Raw genomic sequence first — 23,798 nt, 5'->3', positions numbered from 1 at the left:
CAAGCTAAGAATACTTAACTTCTGAGAATACTTTTAATCGAAAATCCTAAGCTACATCTATTTTTTAGAAACCAAAGTGTGAAAGAAAAGTTTCTTTGGGTGGTGGTGTACGCTCCTCAGCTTTACTATGCTGGTGTAGATGGCTCAGTCATGCACACACGCACGCACGCACACACGCACACCATCCCTTAAAAAGAAGCAAAGATTACATACCCTAAAACATGAATAGAATAGTCTGCTTTTCTTGGCCTGCAAGCCACAGCCACATCCACATCCACGTCTTCTAAGAATAAGAAAAGATGCTGAACAGGGTGATAAACACACTGAGGTATTAAAGGAGAACACAGAAAAGTTCTCTGTTGCAGCATTAAAAATTTTTTTCAAAAAAAGATTTCTTAAAAAGATCAAGATCACAACGCAATGTAATCCCATAACACAGTATTCTCCAAAACACAAATACTCTATAACTCAGCACTTTAAACCTTATTTTCCACATTTTATAGTTTTTTTTTTTTTTAACTTAGTAGTTCTTTCATGTTTCCTTGGCTCAATCTACAGAGTACACCCCACCACACACCCAGTGCCCCCCCAGCCACAGAGACACCAGGCTTGTGCATATCACGCCCCACAACGCGTCAGAGGGGAACGTGAACTCCGCTGAGTGAGGGTGGGGAGTAGGGCAGAGGGCCTGCTGGAGAAGGAAATGTAAAGATTTATGAGGTAGATAGAAATTATCACGTCACAGGCTCAATCCCTGCAGAAAAGATAAGTACATTCATCTGTAAAAAAATAAAGATGAGGTAGGACTTAAGCAATGTTGTACTCTTCTTGTTCTCTTTAAACGAAAGAAAAAAAGAAATTTCCCTGAGACTGTTTCTTCTCTGAAATTCAAAAGGGGAGAGAGAGAGAGAGAGAGACAGAGAGACGCACGCACAGCCCAAACACAGAAGCCTAGAGAACATGATCAGAAGATGAGGATCCGATTGTTGCCGAAGTCCACCACCACAATCATCCCGTCGGGGGTGACCGCGATGCCGGATGGGCGGTCCATCTGCCCAAAGCCACTGCCCTGGGCGCCAAACTTGCACAGGAAGCTGCCATTGGACTCGAACATCTGCACGCGGTGGTTCCTGGAGTCGGCCACGATGATGCGCCCCTCCTGGTCCACAGCCACACCCTGTGGGCGCAGGAACTGCCCGTTGCCCGTGCCCTCAGAGCCCAGGAAGCGCGCGGACTGGCAGTCGGGGTGGATGACCAGGAGCCGGTGGTTATTGAAGTCGGTGACCACCAAGTGACCCTCGTGGTTGAAGGCCACGCCACGGGGGGAGTCAAAGTGCTTCCAGAGAGCCCCCTCGAAGCCGTACTTATTCAGGAAGACGCCGTCCGGCCCAAACAGCTGGATCCGGTGGTTGCGGGTGTCAGAGACCAGGATCTTGCCCTCAGAATTCACTGCCACGTCCCAAGGGTAGTTGAACTGCCCATTTTTGGTTCCCTTCTCGCCGAACTTGAGCAGGAACTGGCCCTCAAACGTGAAGACCTGGATGCGATGATTGTCCTTGTCGGCCACCACAATCCTGCGGGAGGCGTCGCAGGCCACGCCAGCTGGCCGGTCGAACTGCCCGGGCCGGGAGCCCAGGGTGCCAAATTTGTGGTGGAAGGTGCCACACGGCTTGAACACCTGGATGCGGTTGTTGCTGCGGTCGGCCACGACGATGTAGCCCTCCTTGTCCACACTCACGCCCCAGGGGCGGCAGAGCTTGCCATCACTGTCGCCCTCGCTGCCAAAGCTCAGGCCCGGGAGCCCGATGCCCACGTAGCTGCGGCCTGACTTGACCACCACCTTGAAGGGGCTGTTCTCGATGTGCTGGTTGCACATGGTGACGGACACCAGGTGCTCGCCCTCCAGCTGCGGCCGGTAGCTCACCACATAGGTCCCGTTCTGCTGGTCGCTCACCTCGGCACCAAACAGGTTGCCATCAGGGCCCAAGACCACGGCTGACATCAGGTCACCCCCAGAGAGGCGAGGCTCCCCATCATGGTCGTAGCCAATAACTGTAAAGGAGGCCACCTTACCCTGGAGGGCCCGCTTGAGGCCATCGCCTGTGGCTTTGGTGAGTGGCGCGAAGGCCCCACTGCTGACGAAGCCGAAGGACTTGATGGCGAGGTACAGGGCCTGGTCAGGGGGTGTGAACATGACGCGGTCGTCTTCCTGGGGCTGCAGGAAGCTGCGCACGGTCTTCAGCTCCTGCACCTGGGCCAGCATGCGGTCGCGGGCCAGCAGGACATCCAGCGCCCGGCCCTCCTCCAGCACCTGCTGGACGGCACTGACGGTGCTCTCCAGCTTGTTGAGGCTCTGCCGGAGCTTCTCCACCTGCAGGTATAGGGACTTGGCTTTCACCTGGCGGATCTTCTCCACCTGGAGAGGGGCGAGCAGGGAGACAGGAGGGAGGCTTTGAGGCAAGCAAAAGCAACACCATCGCAGGCAACAAGGACAATAAGGGAGATGAGGGAGTCGCCCTCAGACCCACCCTGAGGAGGTGAGGGCAGGGCCCACAGAAACCCCTGGTCCGTGCTCTTCAAAAATGGCAAAGATCCAATGACAAAGGGAGGCCGAGGGACGAGGCCAATGGCGAAAGATGACTACAAACAGGACAGCACCTTGCAGCACAGGATCCTGGACAGGGGCAGCTGCCAGTAAAGACTATACTGGTGCACACCGACCAGGGACCAAGGGACTAGACCCCAGCATGCTGTCAAGATTGAACTTCCTGCTTTTGAGTAACAGGGATGATGGAACTGACTGCCTCTGCTCAGAGGAAATAAACACAAAAGTATTAGTGGGTAAAGAGGCATCCTGTCTCCCACAGGCCAATTTACTCCACTTGAATCAGAGTAGGATGAAAATAGGGCAAAATGTAAATAATTGGTGTATCTGGGGGGGAAGGATACAGGGAGTTCTTTTATTTTTCCTGTCACTTAGAAATAAAATGTAAAAGCTAAGAACAGTCATATAACAAATGTTTACTGAGCACCTGCTTTGTGCCAGACACTGGAGGTGCGTAATGACCAAGACAGAATGCAGTCCTCGCCCTCACCAGCAGACTTCCCAGGGGACTAGGGCACAAGTCCAGGCAGCACTCCCCAAGGGTGGAATTTTCAGCATAGCCACAGGGCCTCCAATCTCTTCAATAATTTCTCCTCTGCTCTACCGTCCTGTCTCACCCCACTCTCTACTCTCCAAGAGAGGGAAAGAAGGAGAAAGGGAGGGAAGGAGGGATGAAGGAAGACAGACTATGTGTAAAGAAAGTGAAGGGATCCGATGAGAACCTAATTTCAGATCACAGCCCGTACCTCTCTGCCCTGCCACACACCCCACTGTGGTCTTCTATCTTCACAGGGAGCCGAAAAGGCCACACACACCCCGAATTTGGAGACAGTAAGTCTTTGGAATCACTGACCTGTAGTATTTCCAGAGGAGCCCTCTAAACTAAATTGCTGTAATCTATAAACCTGAATTCTGACCTGCTAAAATAATCCTGCTTCTGAGGGTCTCAAACCCACGAACTGGGAAGGTGGGATTTTGTGTGACCAATGAAACAGAGCCACTTTCCCATTCTTTTGCATTAAATGGAGAAAAGTCCTCTAATTCGAAGTGATTTCCCCTGTGAAGGGGATAAATGAGTGTCCCAGCTGATTCGTGCCATTATGTAGACAGAAGGAGGACTGCAGAGAGCTCCACTACTCAGAAGGCCACAGAAAGTCTATTTCAGAATACAGCTCCACTATTGGGGAGGCCCGGATTTCAGTCAGATTTTGGTGACGCGCACGCGCGCGCGTGTGTGTGAGAGAGATGATATGATGTGATTTGGGGACCCATTCATGCTTTTCCATCTGTCCACTCTGGGAACAGGACACGTATGTGCAGAGGGCCCCACGTGGGGACAGATCAAAGAGAAGCTTTGTCCTCTGGTTTTTCATTGGGCCAAACCTCTGGGCTTTGCTCTGGATTCCTCAACTAGGCAGCTGCAACTAATCCCACAAGGTAGCCAAGTCCACTGGAAATCTCTTAAGCCACAAGCACGAGGAAGTGCATCTAGATATCCACAGCTGGTCCTCCGGCACTCAAGTATCTTCAGTAGTGGGAATGCAAGAAAAAAAGATGTGTAACGAGGACGTAGGAGGGCAAAGACAGGCAGGAAGGCTTTGCTGGGAGAGGCAGAAAAGTCAGTAGGTACAGTAATAAAATGTAAAGACAATGACTGAGGTGTGTCCAGAATGAGCATGCATATTTTGGAGGTTATCTGAGTTTTAGAAATGAAATAGAAACAAAGTGTATTACACAAAGAGATTGACTCTTCTTCCCAATTTGCATCTCCAAGACTCAAAACTTGCTTTCCCTGCCTCCTGCAAGAGAATTGCCTTTAGGGAGAGGACAGGAGTCAGTCTCACAGGAGGGAGGGTACCTAAGGTGAGATCTGCGGAAACTCCTCAGCACAAAGCCCTTTTCATCAGCAAATCCAGAAGAGCAAGTCTGTGGCAGAGTTCACCAGGGAGCTCTCAGGTTGCACAAAGCGGGCCCCGCTCAGTCATAATTAACATTCGTGGGTGGCATAAGCCTGGCAGACTGTGGGGGCATGTTAGCGTCTGGAAACCACATCAGGCCCACAAAGGTGCCTGCATGAAGTATGTGCTGAACTAAATCTTAAAAACTTTTTTAATTAAAAAAAAATTTTTTTTTTAATCTGACAGAAAGAGATCACAAGTAGGCAGAGAGGCAGGCAGAGAGAGAGAGAGGAGGAAGCAGGCTCCCTGCTGAGCCACCCAGGCGCACTTAAAAACAACTTCTATCCAAGGAGTCTTCTCTTCTCATTAACAGGCGACTGAGGGGCGCCTGGGTAGCTCAGTGGGTTAAAGCCTCTGCCTTCGGCTCAGGTCATGATCCCAGGGTCCTGCGATCTAGCCCCGCGTCCGGCTCTCTACTCAATTGGGGAGCCTGCTTCCTCCTCTCTCTCTCTGCCTGCCTCTCTGCCTACTTGTGATCTCTCTCTGTCAAATAAATAAATAAAATCTTTTAAAAAATAAATAAATAAATAAATAAATAAAAGGCGACTGAGCCATCTTCTTTGAGAGGTCAGCAGAGACAAAGGGCAATTAGTTATGTGCTAACTAAACGGAAAATGCAATGCAAAAACCCAACACGGCCTTCCAGAACATTTTAAGGCATGGTGATTGGTGAGGATCGCTTTCAGACACTGAGATCCCATCTCTACCTTCACAAAGTTCAGATGATTAAAACAGGCATGCATACACCTAAGTGCACCCTTTTTAATGAGCTATGTGTATGGTCTTATTCATGCATTAAGAGAATGGCATTACAGAGTTGAAGTGGCTGGAGGTACTGGTACATTCACAGGCACAGTCTCCCCTCCTCCTGGGGCAGGGGGTAAAGACCAGAGAAGAAAATGCTGGGCTGAGGACTTGGGTGGGGAGAGTCATCTTTCCAGCTGATACTTATCGCAAAAGCACATTAGCCTGCTCCGCACTTTCCTGCTGAAACAGAAGAAAGGGCATTCGCTTGCTGCCCTCCCTAGTGGGAAACTGGTTTCTCACAAGGGGTCAGGAAGCGCAACCAGGCAGGACACCAAAAGTAAAGACGCGTCCCAACAGCCTGCTTTCATAACGGCCTCGCCTGCGCCCCCTTCTGCCTCGAGTGTGCATGACATAAAACATGAGGCTCCTTCTGGTCCTTGGACACCTGACTACTCCTAAAAAACCTTCTTGTGGCTTAAGCGCTCAGACGGCACCCACAATGTTACAGGGACTCCTACACCTTCCTGCCAACAAACTTCATGGAAAAACTCCAAGTGTTCTAAGCCTCGAGCTGGGATCTGGGATCTGCTAGGAGAATCCTCCTGGTTTTGCCGCAGTTCACAGGAACACTGCCGGCTGGCAGACAGCACCCATTACCTTCCACAGCAGCTCACACTCCCGCTCCTCCAGGGCCTTCTTGTGCCTTGCCGTCACAGCTTTGACCTCCGACTGCACCACCTTTGCCTTCATCTCCACCTGCTCCGCCACCGTCTGGGCCTGCTCGATGCTCAGCTGGAAAAGCAAGAAGCAGCTCATGGCATCAGAAGGACCTCCACGCCTCACGCAAAGCACTGAGGTCTGCTGGTCTCAAACCTGAGGAGCAAATTCCCTAAACCCCGGGACCACTTGATCCACGACGCCGGAGAGAAAGCAGCCTGAAGGAGAGCTCTGCATCTGTCTGACAGTAACTGAAGGAGCTGCAGGCAAGAGCTGGGGTTCTTAATGACGGGAATGGCACCAACACGGTGAACGTCAGCCCTATCAGGAGCTACTCTGACACAGTGAAACCAGTATAGTTGGGTCCAAGCCGAAAAGTGGGAACAAGGACTGGATGGGAAATGTACTACCACGCCCAGCACATGAACCACTTCCCACAGACTTTCTGGCCTTCCTCGCCATGGGGGGAAACCCCGCAGGTGGGCACAGGAGTCAGGTCAAGGTGCGTCATAGTCGCAGGCCAACAGTTAGCCGCCATGCTCCTGTCGAGTCATTAGCAGCACAGCTCGTTCCAACCCCTGGCGACACTGGGGATACTGTCCGATCTGCCGGAGAAACCACGCACGCCACGCCCTGTGATCAGTCAGCTTGCCAGACCATCCCCGCACCACCGCACACCCCACTCTGTCCCACCAGCCCTAGGTAAATCAGCCAGTCTAATCAAAGATATTATTGCTCATAAAAAATTAATCAAGACAGAAGGCCCAGTGTTTTCATTAATATTACATGATGTGTTTTGAAAAGCCACAAGGATTTCTTTGAGATACTGAGGTATTAAATCAGGGATTCCAAACTGCTGATGATGCAACAGGTCTTAGGAGTGTGTGTCCCACATCAGGAGGGGCCTCGAGAGGCACAGAGGGTCTGGTCTGGAGCCTGGTCTGGGTTCAGGAACTGTTCACAGGTGACCAACCTCGAGTATGCCCTGGACCAAGGGTTTTCAACCTGTGGAGTACATCTACAACTGAGGCCATCTTGGGCAAAGCAGGCTGGACGGTCATCCTAGGAGTCAGGTAACCCAGTTTCAAACCCTAGTTCCACGGCCTACTACTTGGAAGGCCCAGACAAGTGCCTTGCCTTCTGCAACCTCGGCCAATAGGAGGAAAGGACAGGATAACACATAGAGGGAGCCCAGGACAGGAGCTCACAGAGTAAAAAATCGAGGTTACCAACAATGCTCAGCTGAGAAACACTGCAGTTAAGACCACAAGCATCTTTTCTTTTTTTTTTTTTAAAGATTTTATTTATTTGACGGATAGAGATCACAAGTAAGTAGAGAGGCAGGCAGAGAGAGAGAGAGGAGGAAGCAGGCTCCCCGCTGAGCAGAGAGCCTGATGCGGGGCTCCATCCCAAGACCCTGGGATCATGACCTGAGCCAGAGGCAGAGGCTTTAACCCACTGAGCCACCCAGGTGCCCCACACAAACATCCTTTTCCTTCATTCCACCTAACCCCCGTCATACAGGTATGGTCATGCACCTAGACCTATTTGCATTTCTTAACCCATTTTGCTTTTAAAGTCTGGTAAAATAGGTAGAACATAAAGTGTACCATTATTGACATTTAGCACATTCCATAACTGTGTAAGCATCACAACCGTCTAGCTCCGAACACTTCCATCACTGAAAGGAAGCTGCCGTACCCGTTAGGCAGTCTTTCTCCATCTCCCCTCTGCTCCCCCATGGCAACCATATTCTGCGTGGTCTCTACACTGCTGTCTATTCTGGATATTTCACAGAAAGGGAATCAAACAATACATGAGCAGTCTTATTTGTACGAATATGCTTTCCATTCAACAGTTGTGACTCATTTTGTCACTTACAACTGGAGATACCCCCTTAATCCTCTCAATCAAGAAGACACGCCAACGCCACGAAAGTCACACCCACATTGCAGCTGCCCCCAAACCACCCGTGGCTGCCGTGGGCTAACTGCTCAAGGCATTCTCTGCCCCAATCCCTGTGAGGCTTAAAGACCAGAGGTGGCACTTGGGTCAACCTGGAATGCTCATGGACTATCCATGGCCTGGGATGCCTTCTCTTCCTGAACTAGCAGTGAAGGACACATTCCTATCATGTTTCTGTTCCACCTTTACTATCCTGTCCCAAGTGTCATTACATATCAAACTACATGGGGACTGGGTTGTAGCAGAACAATCTCTATATAATTTACACCTGCTAACATCTACAGCCACAACCATATTTATCAAAGGAGTAGGTAACTTTATTGGGTTAAATATGGTCTCCCCCACATTCAGGCTGATTAGTTAAGAGGAAGTCATACTAGAGTAGAGCAAGTCCTGAATCTACTTAAGGCCATGTGAGACAGGCACGCAGAAGGAAGACCACATGGAGACAGATGCAGAAATTAGGAGTGATGCCGGTAACAAGCCAAGGAAAACCACAGATTGCTAGCAACTACCAGAAGCTTGGAAAAAGCAGGGAAAGATTCTTCCCTACAGCCTTCAGAGAGCACAGCCTAGCTGACACCCGGACTTTGGTCTTCTAACCCCAGAACTCTATGAAAATAAATTCCTACTATTTAAGTCACCAGTTTATATTGTTATAGTAGCCCTAGGAAACAGTAGACAATAAATTGAATCAGACAGAAATATCCAAATGACCAAAAGATAAGAAAAATGAGATTGACCCATCAGTGAATGCGTACGGGCAGGTTTCATAATAGACTTGACAGATTTCAAACGTCTCAGGCAGTCAGTATTGGTTTAGAAAGATGGGAAACCTCACTAGACATTTAAACAGAGGTAACTTAACGTAGAAAATAGGGCTGAGCAGGAAACGGAGAACTGCCAGAGCAAAGGGCACACGCAGGACGACAGAGGGACTATGCCTGCAGTCGGCAACTGGCAACCACCGCGGGGCCCGCAGAACAAAGAGAGGAGAGCAGGGGTTATAGGTAGGGACCAGGGGCCATGCCCAGCTCCTTCTGGAAGTCGCCGGACCTAACCTCTGTGCTTCTGGTGAAAAACTGCTGCTGATAAGAACAGGAAGTCAAACGGAAGAAGGAAATCCCCTTTCCCAACGTCCGGATTTGTGGTTTGAAGGGCTGCAGCCCCAGCACCACAGGGCACCAGTGTGAAAGGGTCGGTCACGAGGGAGAGAACCTATAACCCGTACACCCTGTCTTCAGACGTGTCGCTATTCATAGGCACTAGCTGATGTCCGAGTCAATACAGGACCGAGGCAATCAAGCCTCTGTCCATTTATTTCTCAAACTTCCTCAATGCAAAGCAGAAGCGGCCAAATGCTTTCTATTTATACCAATGCCATAGGACTTATCAAACTAATTCTCCACAAAAACCAGAAGAAATGGAGTAACAGGCCTACATTCATTCCTGCAGGGCAAGAATTGACAGGAGACTGCCAGTGACCACCCCCTCTGTGTAGTAAGTGGGTTTACATAGCAAACGTCTTTCTACTGTTCTCTCCCACTAATGTCTCTGAGCCAGGCTTGCTCCACTGTGTTTCCTGCCAGGTCCCCAGCAGGCCCTTGGGCCTGGAATTCCCGTTCTAGGACAAGAATGATTTCTTCCATTTTTCAGTCAGCTGGAAGGGTTACAAAGCCTTTTCTGTAATTTGAGGGATCAAGTGTGCAAGGATAGGATCATTCCTAGGGTTAAGAGTCATAAAAGCCGGGGCGCCTGGGTGGCTCAGAGGGTTAAAGCCTCTGCCTTCGGCTCAGGTCATGATCTCAGTGTCCTGGGTTCAAGCCCCACATCGGGCTCTCTGCTCAGCAGGGAGCCTGCTTCTCCCTCTCTCTCTGCCTGCTTCTCTGCCTACTTGCAATCTCTGTCTGTCGAGTAAATAAATAAAATCTTAAAAAAAAAAAAAAAAGAGTCATAAAAGCCCTATGTACAGAGACAAGAAATAGAGCTTTCTTTTCCAAATCATACACAGTCCTGTCAAGCACTGCATTCCAAGATATGCAGACCAGGACCTGCTAAACTAGTTCCCATTATCTAAACAGGGCATTAGAAGGAAACAAGGGGCAGGTGGGGTGGGGAAATGACAGGTTAAAGAGCTAAGTAAATTTCAAAAACAGAAATATACAATTTGCAGTAAGGAGGGAAAATAAAAAATACCCAATAAGCATGGGCCTTGGGTGTGTGTGGGGGTTGTCTTTTAGAAGTTAATAGATGAAATCAAACAGCTGAAAGCTGAGGGTCTCAACATAGGCAGACCAATCAGTGCATTCCAGCTGAGTGCAGGCTACTTAGTACGGAGGAGGGGGAGGCTGCCCGGGTTTCATAGGGAAGAGCACAGAATGCAATTCATGGTGTCTGCTAGGGGAACCTGGGGAGGCCTGATGACTGGTACTGAAAGTGTTCTGATAGGGGCACCTGGGGGGGGGGTGTTCAGTCAGTTTAGCTTCTGACTTCAGCTCAGGTCATGATCTTGGGGTCCTGGGATGGAGCCCCACATCTGGCAACCCATTCAGTGGGAAGTCTGCTTCTCCCTCTGCCTCTGCCACTCCCCCCGCTTGTCTGATCACCTCTATCTCTCTCTCTCTGCCTGCTGTCAAATGAATTAAAAAAAAAAAATCTTTCGGCTCGGGTCATGGTCTCGGGGTCCTGGGATCGAGTCCCGCATCGGGCTCTCTGCTCGGCGGGGAGCCTGCTTCCCTCTCTCTCTCTCTCTCTGCCTACCTGTGATCTCTCTCTCTCGCTGTCAAATAAATAAATAAAATCTTTAAAAAAAAAAAAAAAAAGGAAAAGAAAAGTATCCTGACAGGCAGAAGATGACAGAATGCAAATATCATCCATGAACCCACAGACCACAAAACCAGATATGGGAACTACTATCATTCACTCTATGAAGTGTAATTTTATCACATTTAATACCTTTGAAACTATGATTCATTTTAAAACTGTTAGTGGGCTTTTCCCTTTGTTCCGTGTATATAAAATAAATGTATTATAATCTATGGTGTCTTAAGTGAAAAATCAAGGTTCTCCTTATGTGGAGAGCAACTATATTCTTTTTTTTTTTTTTTTTTTTTTAATTTGACAGAGAGAAATCACAACTAGGCAGAGAGGCAGGCAGAGAGAGAGGAGGAAGCAGGCTCCCTGCAGAGCAGAGAACCCGATGCGGGGCTCGATCCCAGGACCCTGGGATCATGACCTGAGCCGAAGGCAGAGGCTTTAACCCACTGAGCCACCCAGGCGCCCCGAGAGCAACTATATTCTTGATCGTGATTACAGATACCTGCCCCACAGGATCAGTGTTACTTTATGGAAAGCTCTAATTACAAAAGCGGCTGAAATGTTACACTTCCAGGAAGACTCAAAGTGAAAGTCACAAAATGTTTTAAAAAGCAATAAAAAAATGAGTGGGCACCCTTACAACACCAATGAGGCATGCTACAAACATCGTTCATGTTTCCTTTGTGGTAGGTAACTCTAGACCCTGATCAGGGTAAATTCTTTTTACAGATCTAAGTAGAATTAATTGGGAGAATTTACTTCCGGGTGTTTTTTCTAGAACTAAGCCTCTCCGGCTAAATATAGACAAGTAGTGAATCTTCTCAGAGTTTAACTTAGGAACTGTGGTTCACAGTCAACTATACATCTGACACTTGTAACTTAATAATGGATAAACATCCCTGGTTGGCTGAAGAAAGGGAATGGATCTCCTAAAAGTTTTTTCTAAAAGAAAATGAAAACACACAAGTCTTAAGTTGTACCGAGTTCAGATCTATTGTAAAAGGTCACAGATACTCATTAAAGGTGGTGTAAAGTTAGTAAGAATGTCAACCTGCCTGCAGATTTGGTCTGGCCAGTGGCCTTTACTTTTGGGATGTGTTCATGCTTATTCCTTTGGTCCAAAGGACGCTTCAGTGCCATCCAGGCATGGTGCCCAAGGAAGAATGAAGGACGCCAAGCCAGTCAAGGGCCCTTCCATGAAACTTTACAAATGGAGGTTCCAACCTCTCTCTGTCCACCCCAAAAGGGAAGAGGAGAGGAGAAAAGAAACTCACTCTTTCCCTGAAGATGGCTTGCTGGAACAGTACAAGACTGAAGGGATGCCCATGCATGCCAACCATGTTCAACAGCAAGAATGAGATCACCATGGAGAGAGGGAGAGCTAAGGAACAGAGTACTGGCTTCAAGGTCTGAGTTCCTAGACACATGAAGCCTGATTCATCCATATTCTCCTACCCAGTCACCTGAAGCTGCCCATCTCCTTTCATTCTACGGCAACCAAGGATCCTAATTAAGACAGCAGGGGAAAAATAATAAATAGGTCATGGTGTATTAAAATTCTTCAACCATTTCCTCACATCTGTACACATCGTGCACAAATGCTGAGGAAGGGGGTAAGTGGGAGCACAACTCATTTTGTGTTCAAACTGCAAGTCCTCTACTCACTGTTAGTGTGACTTCTGGAGGGTTACTTAATCTCTTTCAAGAAAAGTTTTCTCTCTGCAAAACAGAAAGAATGACACCCAAACCTCAGGCATTATTTTACAGAGAGTGCCTGTGTTCAGTGCCCTTGGTAAACAGGGACCGTTAATTCTTCCTGATGAAAACAGAAGGCCTGTGGTTAATGAGATCTGGGATCTTGAGTGCAGCAATTAAATTTTGTTCTTCTGGGGCGCCTGGGTGGCTCAGTGGGTTAAAGCCTCTGCCTTCGGCTTGGGTCATGGTCTCAGGGTCCTGGGATCGAGCTCTGCGTCGGGCTCTCTGCTCAGCGGAGAGCCTACTTCCTCCTCTCTCTCTCTGCCTGCCTCTCTGCCTACTTGTGATCTCTCTCTGTGTGTCAATAAATAAATAAAATATTTAAAAAAAAATTTTTTTTGTTCTTCCATATTTGTAATAACAATTTTAAGAAGTTTTCTTATCTACTTTATGGGCTAGTTTATATAAATTCATGTAAGATAGAAGGCATTCTCAGCGTTCCCTGTGGTCAACTTTCCATCACCGCAAGGAGTTCCTGCAGGTTACATGGTCTATTACAGTGACCGAACAAAAACAGAAGTTAGGGAATCAAGGTAGTCCAGAAAGTCTAGATGGAACTTACATTTATATTTACAAAATTAAAAAAAAAAATACGCTAAGTCATCAAGCTTAGTCCTCCTAATTTTTGTTCTAAATGGTGTATTATCTATCACTTTTAACATGAAGAGTGCTAATGTTTCCTTTTTTAACCATGAAAGCAACTTATGTCCAGTAAAGGACTAGTCACCCTTATCATGGCTATTGCTTTTGACTAATATCAGATGAAAAGTAACAGAAAGGTCTGTCTTATTTAAGGCTATAGTGAACTAGATAAAAACTCCCCAGCAAGTGACTAAAATTAACAATACAGGAAACAACAGATGTTGGCAAGGATGCGAAGAAAGGGGAACCCTCCCACGCTGTTGGTGGGAACGCAAACTGTGGCAGCTGCTCTGGAAAACGGTATGGAGGTTCCTCAAAAAGTTAAAAATAGAACTACCCTATGATCTGGCAATTATATTAGTAGGTATCTATCTAAAGGATAGAAAATCACTCATCTGAAGGGATACACATACCCTGAGGTATACAGCAGCCTTATCAACAACAGCCAAACTATGGGAAAAGCCCAAATGTCCATCAACTGGTGAATGGATAAAGAAAATGTGACATGGTACCACACACACACACACACACACACACCATTAAAAAGAATGTAATCTTGCCACTTGCAACGATGTGGACGGAGCTAAAGTGTATTATGCCAAGTGAAATAAGCCAGTCGGAGAAAGACAAGTATCTTTCACTCATATGTGGAGTTTAAGGCACAACAGATGAACATGGGGCGGGGGGACACAAAAGAGAGGCAAACCAAGAAAGACTCCCAACTATAGAGAACAAACTGAGGGATACTGGAGGGGAGGTGGCTGAGAAGATGGGCTAGACGGGTGATGGGGATTAAGGAGGACACACTCGTGATGAGCACTGGGTGTTGTTACATAATCACTAAATTCTAAACTGGAAACTAGTATTACATAATAACTTGTATGTTATCTAACTGGATTTATATTTTATTTATTCATTTGAAAGAGACAGAGCGAGTGAGAGCACAAGCAGGGCTTGGGTCAAAGGGAGAGGGAGAAGCAGACTTCCTGCTGAGCAGGGTGCCCGATGTGAGATTCCCTGAGACCATGACCTGAGGTGAAAGCAGACACCTGACTGACTGAGCCACCCAGGTGCCCTAACTAGAATTTAAACAAAAACTTAGAAGGAAAAACAAACAAAACTCCCCTGCAACTGATGTCTAAGACTGGATTTTGGCCAATGGATACAAGAAGTATTATGCAAGCCTTCTGGGAAATCTCTATAAAAGGTTGGTGGTCCAGAATATACATGTGTTATCTTGAGTTCCAGTAGCCATTTGTGGCCGAAGAGATGAATGTCAACACCTCAGTATGGTGGGGTGAAGCTGAAGGATTTTCCAGGGACTATCAGTGTGTCCAGACTAAGTTTTTTAAATAGGAGAGATTAAAACATTACATGTTTAAGCTACCATATTTGGGAGGAGAGTGAAAGCCTGTTACTTATGGCTAAATTCATCTCCTTCCTGATTAAAATGGAAAAAAATTCTAAACTATGACAGAAAGCAGATGAATGATGGCTTGGAGACATGGAAAAAGAGAATGAAGCATCATGATAAGAATTTAAAATGTGGGGCATCTGGGTGGCTCAGCCATTAAGCATCTGCCTTCCGCTCAGGTCATGATCCCAGGATCCTGGGATGGGGCCCCACATCGGGCTCCCTCCTCAGTGGGAATTCTGCATCTCCCTCTCCCACTCCCACTCCCCCTGCTTATGTTCCCTCTCTTGCTGTATCTCTGTCAAATAAATAAATAAAAATCTTAAAATTAAGAAAAAAATTAAAATGTTAGAAAGTGATGAATATGTTTCTTCTAACCTTGACTGTGGCTGTTTTCAGGTGTGAAATACATGTTGAGTGTATGTTAGTATGCTTTAAATATATGCAGTTCACGATCTATCAATTTTCCTCAAGAAAGCTGAAAAAATTTTGCCTCGGTCCCACCATAATCAGTAAAACACCACTATTTATATGTCAACCTATTTCTACCCCCTCCCATAATCTTTTATGCATGGTTTACTTCTTTTAAGTAATTTTTCTTGAAGCAACTTCAGGGTCTGCTAATTACAGTTAACACTGCTTTATAATGTGACCATAAACATTTTATGAATTTAAGGGGCTAAAAAACCCCAACTCCTACTGCTGACCATTTACACTGGTGCAATCCACACCTTCAGGATAAAGGACATGGTCTTGGAGATTCCTGTAAGAGGAGCAAGTTCCTTCCATATTTAAAGCTCTGGTTATTGTTCAAAACATGTTCCCCTACCCAAAAAGACTAAGTGTGATGTACATACTTTGTTATTCATCCATAATAGTACTCTGGTGTCCTTTTCACGGGCCTACTGCTCAGGTGAATACCCTGTGTCGTGTTTGCATTAAGTAACTGGACTGTCCCTTTGGAAGGTGCCTGCGTTGCTTTCATTCCTTCACCTGTTCATGCCTTCCTTCCTAAAAGTTGTACTTAACTTCTGTGGTCTTCTCAGAGTAACTTTTTCTCTACCCCACTTTCTAGTAGTTTTATTTTTTGGGTTTTTTTGTTTTGTTTTGTTTTGTTTTAAAGCAGGCTCTATGCTGGGTTCGAAACCACTGAGATCAAGAGTCAGGTGCCTATTAACAAACTAAGCCATCCAGGTGCCCCAGTTATTCTCCATTTAATAATACGCACAAATTCTTGGGGCTCCTGACTGGCTCAGTCAGAAGAGCATGAGATTCTTGATCTTGGGCTTGTGAGTTTGAGCCCAGTGTTGGGTGCAGAGATTACTTTAAAATTTGAAAAAAATGCACAAGTTCACAAGTTTCCTGTATCACTTCTAATCTTAGAATGCTTCTGTAAAGTCTTTAGGTATTTAATCTATATCTACCTTAGGTTTGGGTATCTCTTTTTTTTTTTTTTTTCTTTTAAATACTGGTCCCATTCCGGGGTGCCTGGGTGGCTCAGTGGGTTAAAGCCTCTGCCTTTCGCTTAGGTCATGATCCCAGGGTCCTGGGATCGAGCCCCGCATCGGGCTCTCTGCTTGGCGGGGAGCCTGCTTCCTCCTCTCTCTCTCTCTCTCTGCCTGCCTCTCTGCCTACTTGTGATCTCTATCTGTCAAATAAATAAATAAAATCTTTAAAAAAAAAAAAAAGATAAATACTGGTCCCATTCCTTTTCATGTAAGAATACTTTATCTCAGGTGTTTTTTTTTTTTTTTTTTTTTTAATATTTTATTTATTTGACAGAGAGAAATCACAACTAGGCAGAGAGGCAGGCAGAGAGAGAGGAAGCAGGCTCCCTGCGGAGCAGAGAGCCTGATGTGCAGCTCGATCCCAAGACCCCAGGATCATGACCCGAGCCGAAGGCAGAGGCTTTAACCCACTGAGCCACCCAGGCGCCCCTCTCAGTTAGGTTTTTATTCTGGTGTTTGCGATCATAATTTAAATCTATTAAATCTATGCCTTTATCACCTCTTAGTTTAATGTCTTCTTAACTTATTAACAAAACATAAAGCCTATTTACAGAATATATACTCTATTTCTTGGATCTGTCAATTTGCCAGTACAAACAAGCAATATTTAGAAGCTCCCAAATGACTTGTTTATTTGGTAGTACTATGAAGAATAAATGAACAGCTGAAAAGACCAATGACTTCCAAATCAAACCTGCAATTTAAAAGTTCCCTGTAGGGGTGCCTGGGTGGCTCAAATGGGTTAAAGCCCCTGCCTTCGGCTCAGGTCATGATCCCAGGGTCCTGGGATCCAGTCCCACATCGGACTCTCTGCTCATGGGGAGCCTGCTTCCTTTCCTCTCTCTCTGCCTGCCTCCCTGTCTACTTATAATCTGTGTCAAATAAATAAATAAAATCTTTAAAAAAAAAAAAAAGTTCCCTGTAAAAGAAATCAAAATCTCTTCTTACCCTATGATCATTTTATATTTTGGCTTAAATGGATTAAGTGATTTTTAAAAGGGGGGTGTGGGTGGCATGGCACCAATTATATGTGTATATTAACATAACTTACTGCTCCCCCCCAATTGTATTATAATTGACTACATTCCTCCTTCCTTCTCCAATATTCATATTAAAAACAGAAATCAGTCTTCATACCGTCTGCTGCACTCTTTAATACAAAAGCTATTAAGTGGCAACATAAAAATTATGTGGTTGGGCTATTTACTTCATTAATCGGCCAACTGCAAGAAGAAATCAAGTGTCTAGGAATGTCTGGACCGCTTAGTCGGTTAAGCATCTGCCTTTGGCTCAGGCATGATCCCACAGTCCTGGTAACTGAGCCCCAGGTCAGGCTCCTTGCTCAGTGGGGAGTCTGCTTCTCCCTCTGCCTACTGCCCCACCCCTGCCTGTGGGCTCTCTCTTCCCTCTCTTGACAAATAAAAAAATAAAATCTTAAGTGGGGGGGGGGGGGGGGGGGACAGAAAAGAGAAATCAAGTACCCAAAGCACTACGTACCCACCCCAAGCAGTGTGTCCTTTCCTGGCATTTCAAGGTCACTTCTTTACCCTGAGGGGAACCTCTCAAAATCTCAGTATCTCATCCTTTCCATTACTTAGTGACCAACAAAAGAGGAAAAACACCTGTAGATTCACACTCAAGTCTCATTATCTCTTTATATAAATAAACAAAAGCATGACCTGTGCTAGATAGTAGCTGCTTTTTCTAATGTCTTCCAGGAGGACTTTTTAAATGACTTTTAAATGAGTCCCTGAGAGAGGAAATCTACCTGAAGCTTTCAGAACTGTATTCTTCCTCAGTAAAATATTCACTGAACACATGTAAATTCCTCCCCATTCTCACTCAGTTTCAATGACATACTGTACTGACCTGTGGAAGGAACCCATTTGAAAAACACTTGTTCACGATGAAAAGTGGGTCATACCCACTTCTGACTTGGGGACACAGCTTGTTCCTACCCCTCACACAGGAACAAACTGGCTCTTCAGGCAGTGATCTCTGGAAGAAAATTAACTTGTTCTCAAGCTTTACCTCAACTTCCCTTCCCCCAAAGGCATGTGCCAGCATCAGAGAATAAACTCAGAGGGAAAGAGGGGCCATGTTTTTTCTACCAACACCCAGGGAACTCCTCCTTAACAGGTAGGAACTGCTCTACCTTCATTAGAGGGCTCCCAGATAGTCTCAGGAAGGGACAATGTATTGAGAACCTGGTAAGAACATTCAGACAGAAATGGGTAGCCAATGCTACCCCAACCTTTAGATCACTGGCTGAGTGTAGGTTCTGAAGAATTATAACCAAAAGCCACAAAAGCACACCCTTCTCTCTCCCCACACGCTCTTAGTTACATAAGGACATTCAAGAAGTCAATTCACAACTCATGCAGTTGATGTTCAGTGGGTGTGCCTGGATGTGGCCATGCAGATTACTAAACAAGCTGAGCCTTCCACCTCACCCAAATATCTACCTGCCACTTGGCTCCTCCACTCAAAATGCCCATCAGGCACCACAGTACCAACACACCTTTGAATTTCATCCCTGGTTGTTTGTTCATTAGTTCTTTCTTTCTTTAAAAGATTTGGCTTATTTGACAGAGAGGGAGTGAGAGACCAGGGAGGGAGAGAGAGAAGCGAACTTCCCGCTAAGCAGAAAGCCTGATGAGGGGCTCGATCCCAGGACCCCAAGACTGTGACCTGAACCAATAGCAGATGCTTAACCGCCTGAGCCACTCAGGTGCCCCCCGCCCGGTGTTTTAACTACGCACACAGCAGACTCTCCACTAACACTGACTTTGCTGTAGGAAATTAAGTACTGCAGACAAAATCTTCTGCACATCAGCTTCTTTCTTCCTTCCACAAAAAGTTCAAATTTCTACCTCCCTGAGATTTCATCATTTTAACCACAGATCTCTTTAAGGTTCTAGCAAATTATGACCTTCATGTTTTTCTCTAGAGTGGCAGATACCAGGAAGCAGAGAACATCAGCAATTCTCATGTTTCAAGGACCCCTGAGTGTCCTCAATCTCCAAGGAGAGAAAGGGGCTGGTACCACAATCTGGGGGGAAAGACCCAGACACAGCTGGTCTTTATGCTCCCCCAGGTGATGCTGACAACAGCCAGAGACCAGGAGACACCAGCACCATAAGGCAACTTGACCAGGGCCTAATGGCAGTGGGATAAAAAGGGAAGCCAAAAGCCACTTAATCCACGGGGACAAATTCACTGAAATAGGACAGAAATAAAACAGAACTATGCACTAGTGGGGATGCTGGAAAACAAGAATTTATGAGCAACCAAGAGCCATTCTGAAGGCATGAAAAAGAAAACAGGCCACTCTGGCCTAAGAATATGCCAGAATTAGTCACTGCCGAAACACAGACTCTCAAACATGAGAGTTGACAGCAGTTGAATATTAGACAATCTGACTCTTCAGAAAGACTACCTCAGTATCATGCGTTGAATATGACAACTGGGGGCACCTGGGTGGCTCAGTGAGTTAAGCCTCTGCCTTCGGCTCAAGTCATGATCTCAGGGTCCTGAGTTCAAGTCCCGCACCAGGCTCTCTGCTTAGCGGAGAGCCTGCTTTTCCCCCTCTCTCTCTGCCTACTTGTGATCTCTTCTGTCAAATAAATAAATAAATAAATAAATAAATAAATAAATAAATAAATAAATAATTTTTGATGGTTAAATAGAATCTTAAAAAAAAAAGAATACGGTAACTGTTGACAAACTTAATAAAATCTACACCATCCTTCTGCTTCTTCTTTAGAGCATGTGATCAATTTTTCACCATTTCCCCAAAAAAGGGGATCTTATTTTTTAAACCATTCACTTATTCAAATACTCTAAGAATGTAATTAACAGTTTTCCATTCCATTTTTGCTCAACGATTAGCAATGTGTCCTGATTTTCAACCTTTATCCTACCAGATAAGGAAAACATCTCATGATTTTTTTCCCTTCTTAAAACCTTGTCACCTGGACCAAGAGAAGATTTTAAATCATTTCAGGCATGCCGCCACTTGACTAAGAGCTATTCTATGCCCCAAAGTTACATGCGTCCCTTCCTGACCCCAAAGGCACAGGGACTCAACAGAAGCAAGAATGGGACTTCATTACTTTGGGGAGAGTTGAAGATAAACTTTTGTTGCTCACTGAATTTTTACCAATAAATAAATCCATCTGAACAGCAGAGGTTCCCTGTCTGGAAAGCACTAAGGACCCAGTCTTTCTGCAATCCACACTGAGGGATGCTAATGCCCACTTAGTATCTGGGGAAAGGCTGGATGAGAAACAGGCAGATGACGTGGTGGGGGCCCAGCCAAGTGTCTGCAACAAGCCCTGACCTGCTGGTCAACTTCGGCCACACTCCTCCCATCTTCCCCAACTCTCCACCTCCCCCCAAGGGATTACTCTGCGTGGATGTCCCATGAGCTCATTTGGGTCATTGTTCCATGGCCCCCACACACTGGAGCCTGCCCGGTAATCTACATATGCCATCTAAAAGGGAGCGGGAAAGGTTTTCTGTGCAAGAAAGAACAAGGGAAACCGGTGAAGGGAGGGGAAGAACTGACCTGGATTGCTTGGCGGCCCTGCTGCGCATCGGCCAGCAGCTGGATGGTAAGTGCCCGCGAGTCCTGCAGCGCCTCCTGGAGGTAGATGAAGCTGTGGCCCCCGTGCCGGCCCATCGTACACTCACGGCAGATGGGCACCGAACAGGTGTCACAGTACAGATGCAGCACCTGCAGACCAGAGGGCGTATAGCCATTAAGGAGAGATTCGGGACTAGCAGGAAGGGGGCAGACACTGGGTGCTCTGTGGATTCCAGACCCTCAGCCAACTCCTTCCCAAATAAGGAAGCACACACCCCTGTAGAAAGGGGGATCAGTGCAGTCAATGTGAGCACAACTTGCCCTCCCATCCCACCCCCTCGGGGCCAAATCAAGGAAAAAAACAGTCAGTGCCGTCTGTCCACTCCAGTTTTACTCAGAAGTGTAACTGAGACACTCCAAAGGCAAAGATGAAATGAAACAATCCTCCTGCCTAAGAAATTTTCCCCATATCTCAGATTAATTCCCCAGAAAAAGCTCTAAGATTATGTTTCCTTGGTCTGAGACTGGAGACCCAAATAAAAAACATACCAGAAAAAATCTGTCTTGCCACCCCAGCCTCTGGGTCTGTGAAACACGGCGGGGAGCCAGAATTAACCATCCTCACACCACAGCTTGTGGCCACCCTCTCCATCGAGGAGATTAGCGCAAAGTGCAAAGCATGGTTCTCCCAGACACTCAAGCAAGCCTCAGGCTTCAGCTTCTGGAGCGAAGGCAGATAGTGATAAGGTCAGCCAGCTTCTTGTCTTTCTTCTTCCTGCCAAGTTGTTCCAAGGAGCTGACCCTGCCAGGCAACCCGGTGCTGACAGAATTGCTTTATGCGATGTTCTGTATTTCCCTAGGGCCCAGCATGTGGGGAGGGGCTTCTACCTGCTGATAAAATGAGGAGCTCTCAAGAGCGAAAGCTCCTTGGCACAGAAACTGGGCCAGTCTAGCTGTATCCCTCCACAGAGCGGAGCACTCAGCACCACTCTCTGAATGTTTACTGATTGCTTTCAAGGAAGAGCAGTGCTTAAATTTGCCACTGGTACACCTGGGTGTGAGGGAAAGCCAGCCAACACGCAACAGGCAGGAAAGTGGTGTCCGAGGGGCTGCCTTCCCATACGCAATACGCTTAATCCCCAGATGAAGACAAGGGGCCATGACGTCTCAGGGCCACACAGCAAGCAGGGGCAGAACAGGGAAGCCAACGCAAGCCTTCTGAAGAGCTGGTTCCAAGACAGGCCTGACACCTGCTCTAAGAGCACTAAGCTTCTTACTAGGTATCCTGGAGTCCAGGGTATGAGACATGAGGCAAGGTGGTTCTGTGGAACAGAACAGGAGCTCACCCCGGCCCAGAAGCAGCAGAGTGTTACAGAACGCGGAGTGGAGAGGGACAGCCCCAATGTTCCCATCAGAGAGGGCCCCGGGCAGGAGGGAGAATGCTGCTTCTCTTCTCTTCAGCTTATTTTATAGATTTACTTATTTGAGAGCAGGTGCTACAGTGGGAGGGTGGGGGAATCTCAAGCAGACCCCCCACTGAGCAGAGCACTCTGACCTGGTGAGATCAAGACCAAGCAGACAATGACCTAGGCACCCCCAACCCCCGCTTTCAGGTTATTTTATTAACTAACCAACACGTTGGCACGTAGCATGTCCACTAGGAAATGAGCTCAGTCAGGGAAACAGGCCTACTCCACTCAGGATTCAGAGTTAAAAGGGAGGTGAGGGATCCCGCATGGGTTATGCTTGCTTCTCTAGGAAATTTTGGACTCAGAAACAGGGAAAAGATTTAGGATATTATGTTCCCATTTCTAGGAAATGGTCCTGATATGACGGGTTTTATGGGCTCCACATTGTAAGAGGGAAATAGGATCAGGTTTGTGACTGGAGTAGGACCCCTTGTCCAGTACAGTATTTCCCCAGCAACCTCGGCAGACTGAAATCTGGTGACAGTAATTTGCCTTCAAAACCAATCATGCTTGGGGGTGAAGGGGGGACAGAGGGAGAGAGAGGATCTCAAGCACTCAGCATGGAGCCTGACGCGGGGCTCAATCCCATGACCTGAGCTGAAGATGCTTAACTGACTGAGCCACCCAGGCGCCCCAAGACCAATTGCCTTTTAGAACAGGTTCACCATTTAAAGTTGATCTAATCTTTCTAATCTGAAAAAGCTAAAATTCTCAAGCTAACCTTAAATACTAACCAAAAGATGCTGATCTGGATAAACTTGCACGTATTCCTGGACACTCTCTTTACAATGTGGTGCTAAACCAACCCCCACTCCTGTTTGAACACTCAGCCCCATGCCTTCCCTTTGCTCCCACCATTTGTCATGGGCATAAAGGCATCACTCCCACGCTCTAGGGAAGTGTGAAAACCTCCCATCTGCAGGTTTCTTTTAAATCAGAATTGAACATGTCTCCAAACCTTCTGTCCTCTGCCCCTGCCAAACAGCTAAGCCATCTCCTCTTGGTCTCTGTGTGGACTGAGTGGAGTCCCTGTGCTTTCCTTCATCTGTGCAAGCGTAACGGCTCTCAAGTGTACAGTGAGTGAAGAACCTGAGGCTCTTGGTCCGAGCCTGGCACCATCTGCCCACGGGGACATCTATGCAGTCACCGGACTGGGCTTGCTTGTCTCATATGTGAGACACAGAGGTCTGGCCGGGTACCTCAGGAGACCACCTCCATCCCTGAAATCCCAGGAACTCAACACCACAAACCAAAAGGCTCTGAAATAATTCTGGGCCAAGTAGGAAGCCAGGCACCAGTTATGTAACTGCGAGGAACCAAGGAGATTTTTCTGGGTTTTAGGTTTTTACAGTCCAGAGCCTGGATGATGATGTGTGTAGGCGATATCCTGCAAATGGTAGCCAGAAAAGGAATCCTGGTCAGAATGTGTGGCAGCAGGGTGCCCCAAACTCATGGCACTGGGCCCCTCTAGATACCTAGTCCCCAGAGCCCAGATACCTCTCAAGTAGGCAGTGGGGTCTCTGAATGCAGTCCTGCCTGGCATCATTTCACAGGACTGATGCAGCTCCAAGTGTCTAGAGCACACTGTGATTTTGGAGGTGCCAGTGCTCTGC

General features: G+C 46.9%; 1 protein-coding gene across 1 annotated transcript in view; it reads right to left on the bottom strand.

Moving 5' to 3' along the window:
- Nucleotides 1-937: 937 nt before the first annotated feature.
- The window catches only part of TRIM71 (tripartite motif containing 71), a 67,919-nt gene continuing 45,058 nt past the window's right edge, over nt 938-23,798 (bottom strand). Inside the window, exons 2-4 of the mRNA XM_046003249.1 lie at nt 20,699-20,866; nt 5,968-6,102; nt 938-2,416 (exon numbers count right to left, since the gene is read on the bottom strand). Of these exons, the coding sequence (XP_045859205.1) occupies nt 965-2,416; nt 5,968-6,102; nt 20,699-20,866 (1,755 nt within the window). The 3' untranslated portion in view covers nt 938-964. The remainder of the gene's footprint in view (nt 2,417-5,967; nt 6,103-20,698; nt 20,867-23,798) is intronic.

This window comes from Meles meles, chromosome 4, assembly GCF_922984935.1.
Source record: "Meles meles chromosome 4, mMelMel3.1 paternal haplotype, whole genome shotgun sequence".
Lineage (NCBI taxonomy): Eukaryota > Metazoa > Chordata > Mammalia > Carnivora > Mustelidae > Meles > Meles meles.
The sequence above is the reverse complement of the archived record's forward strand: the minus strand, read 5'-3'. Positions and strand labels throughout refer to the sequence as shown.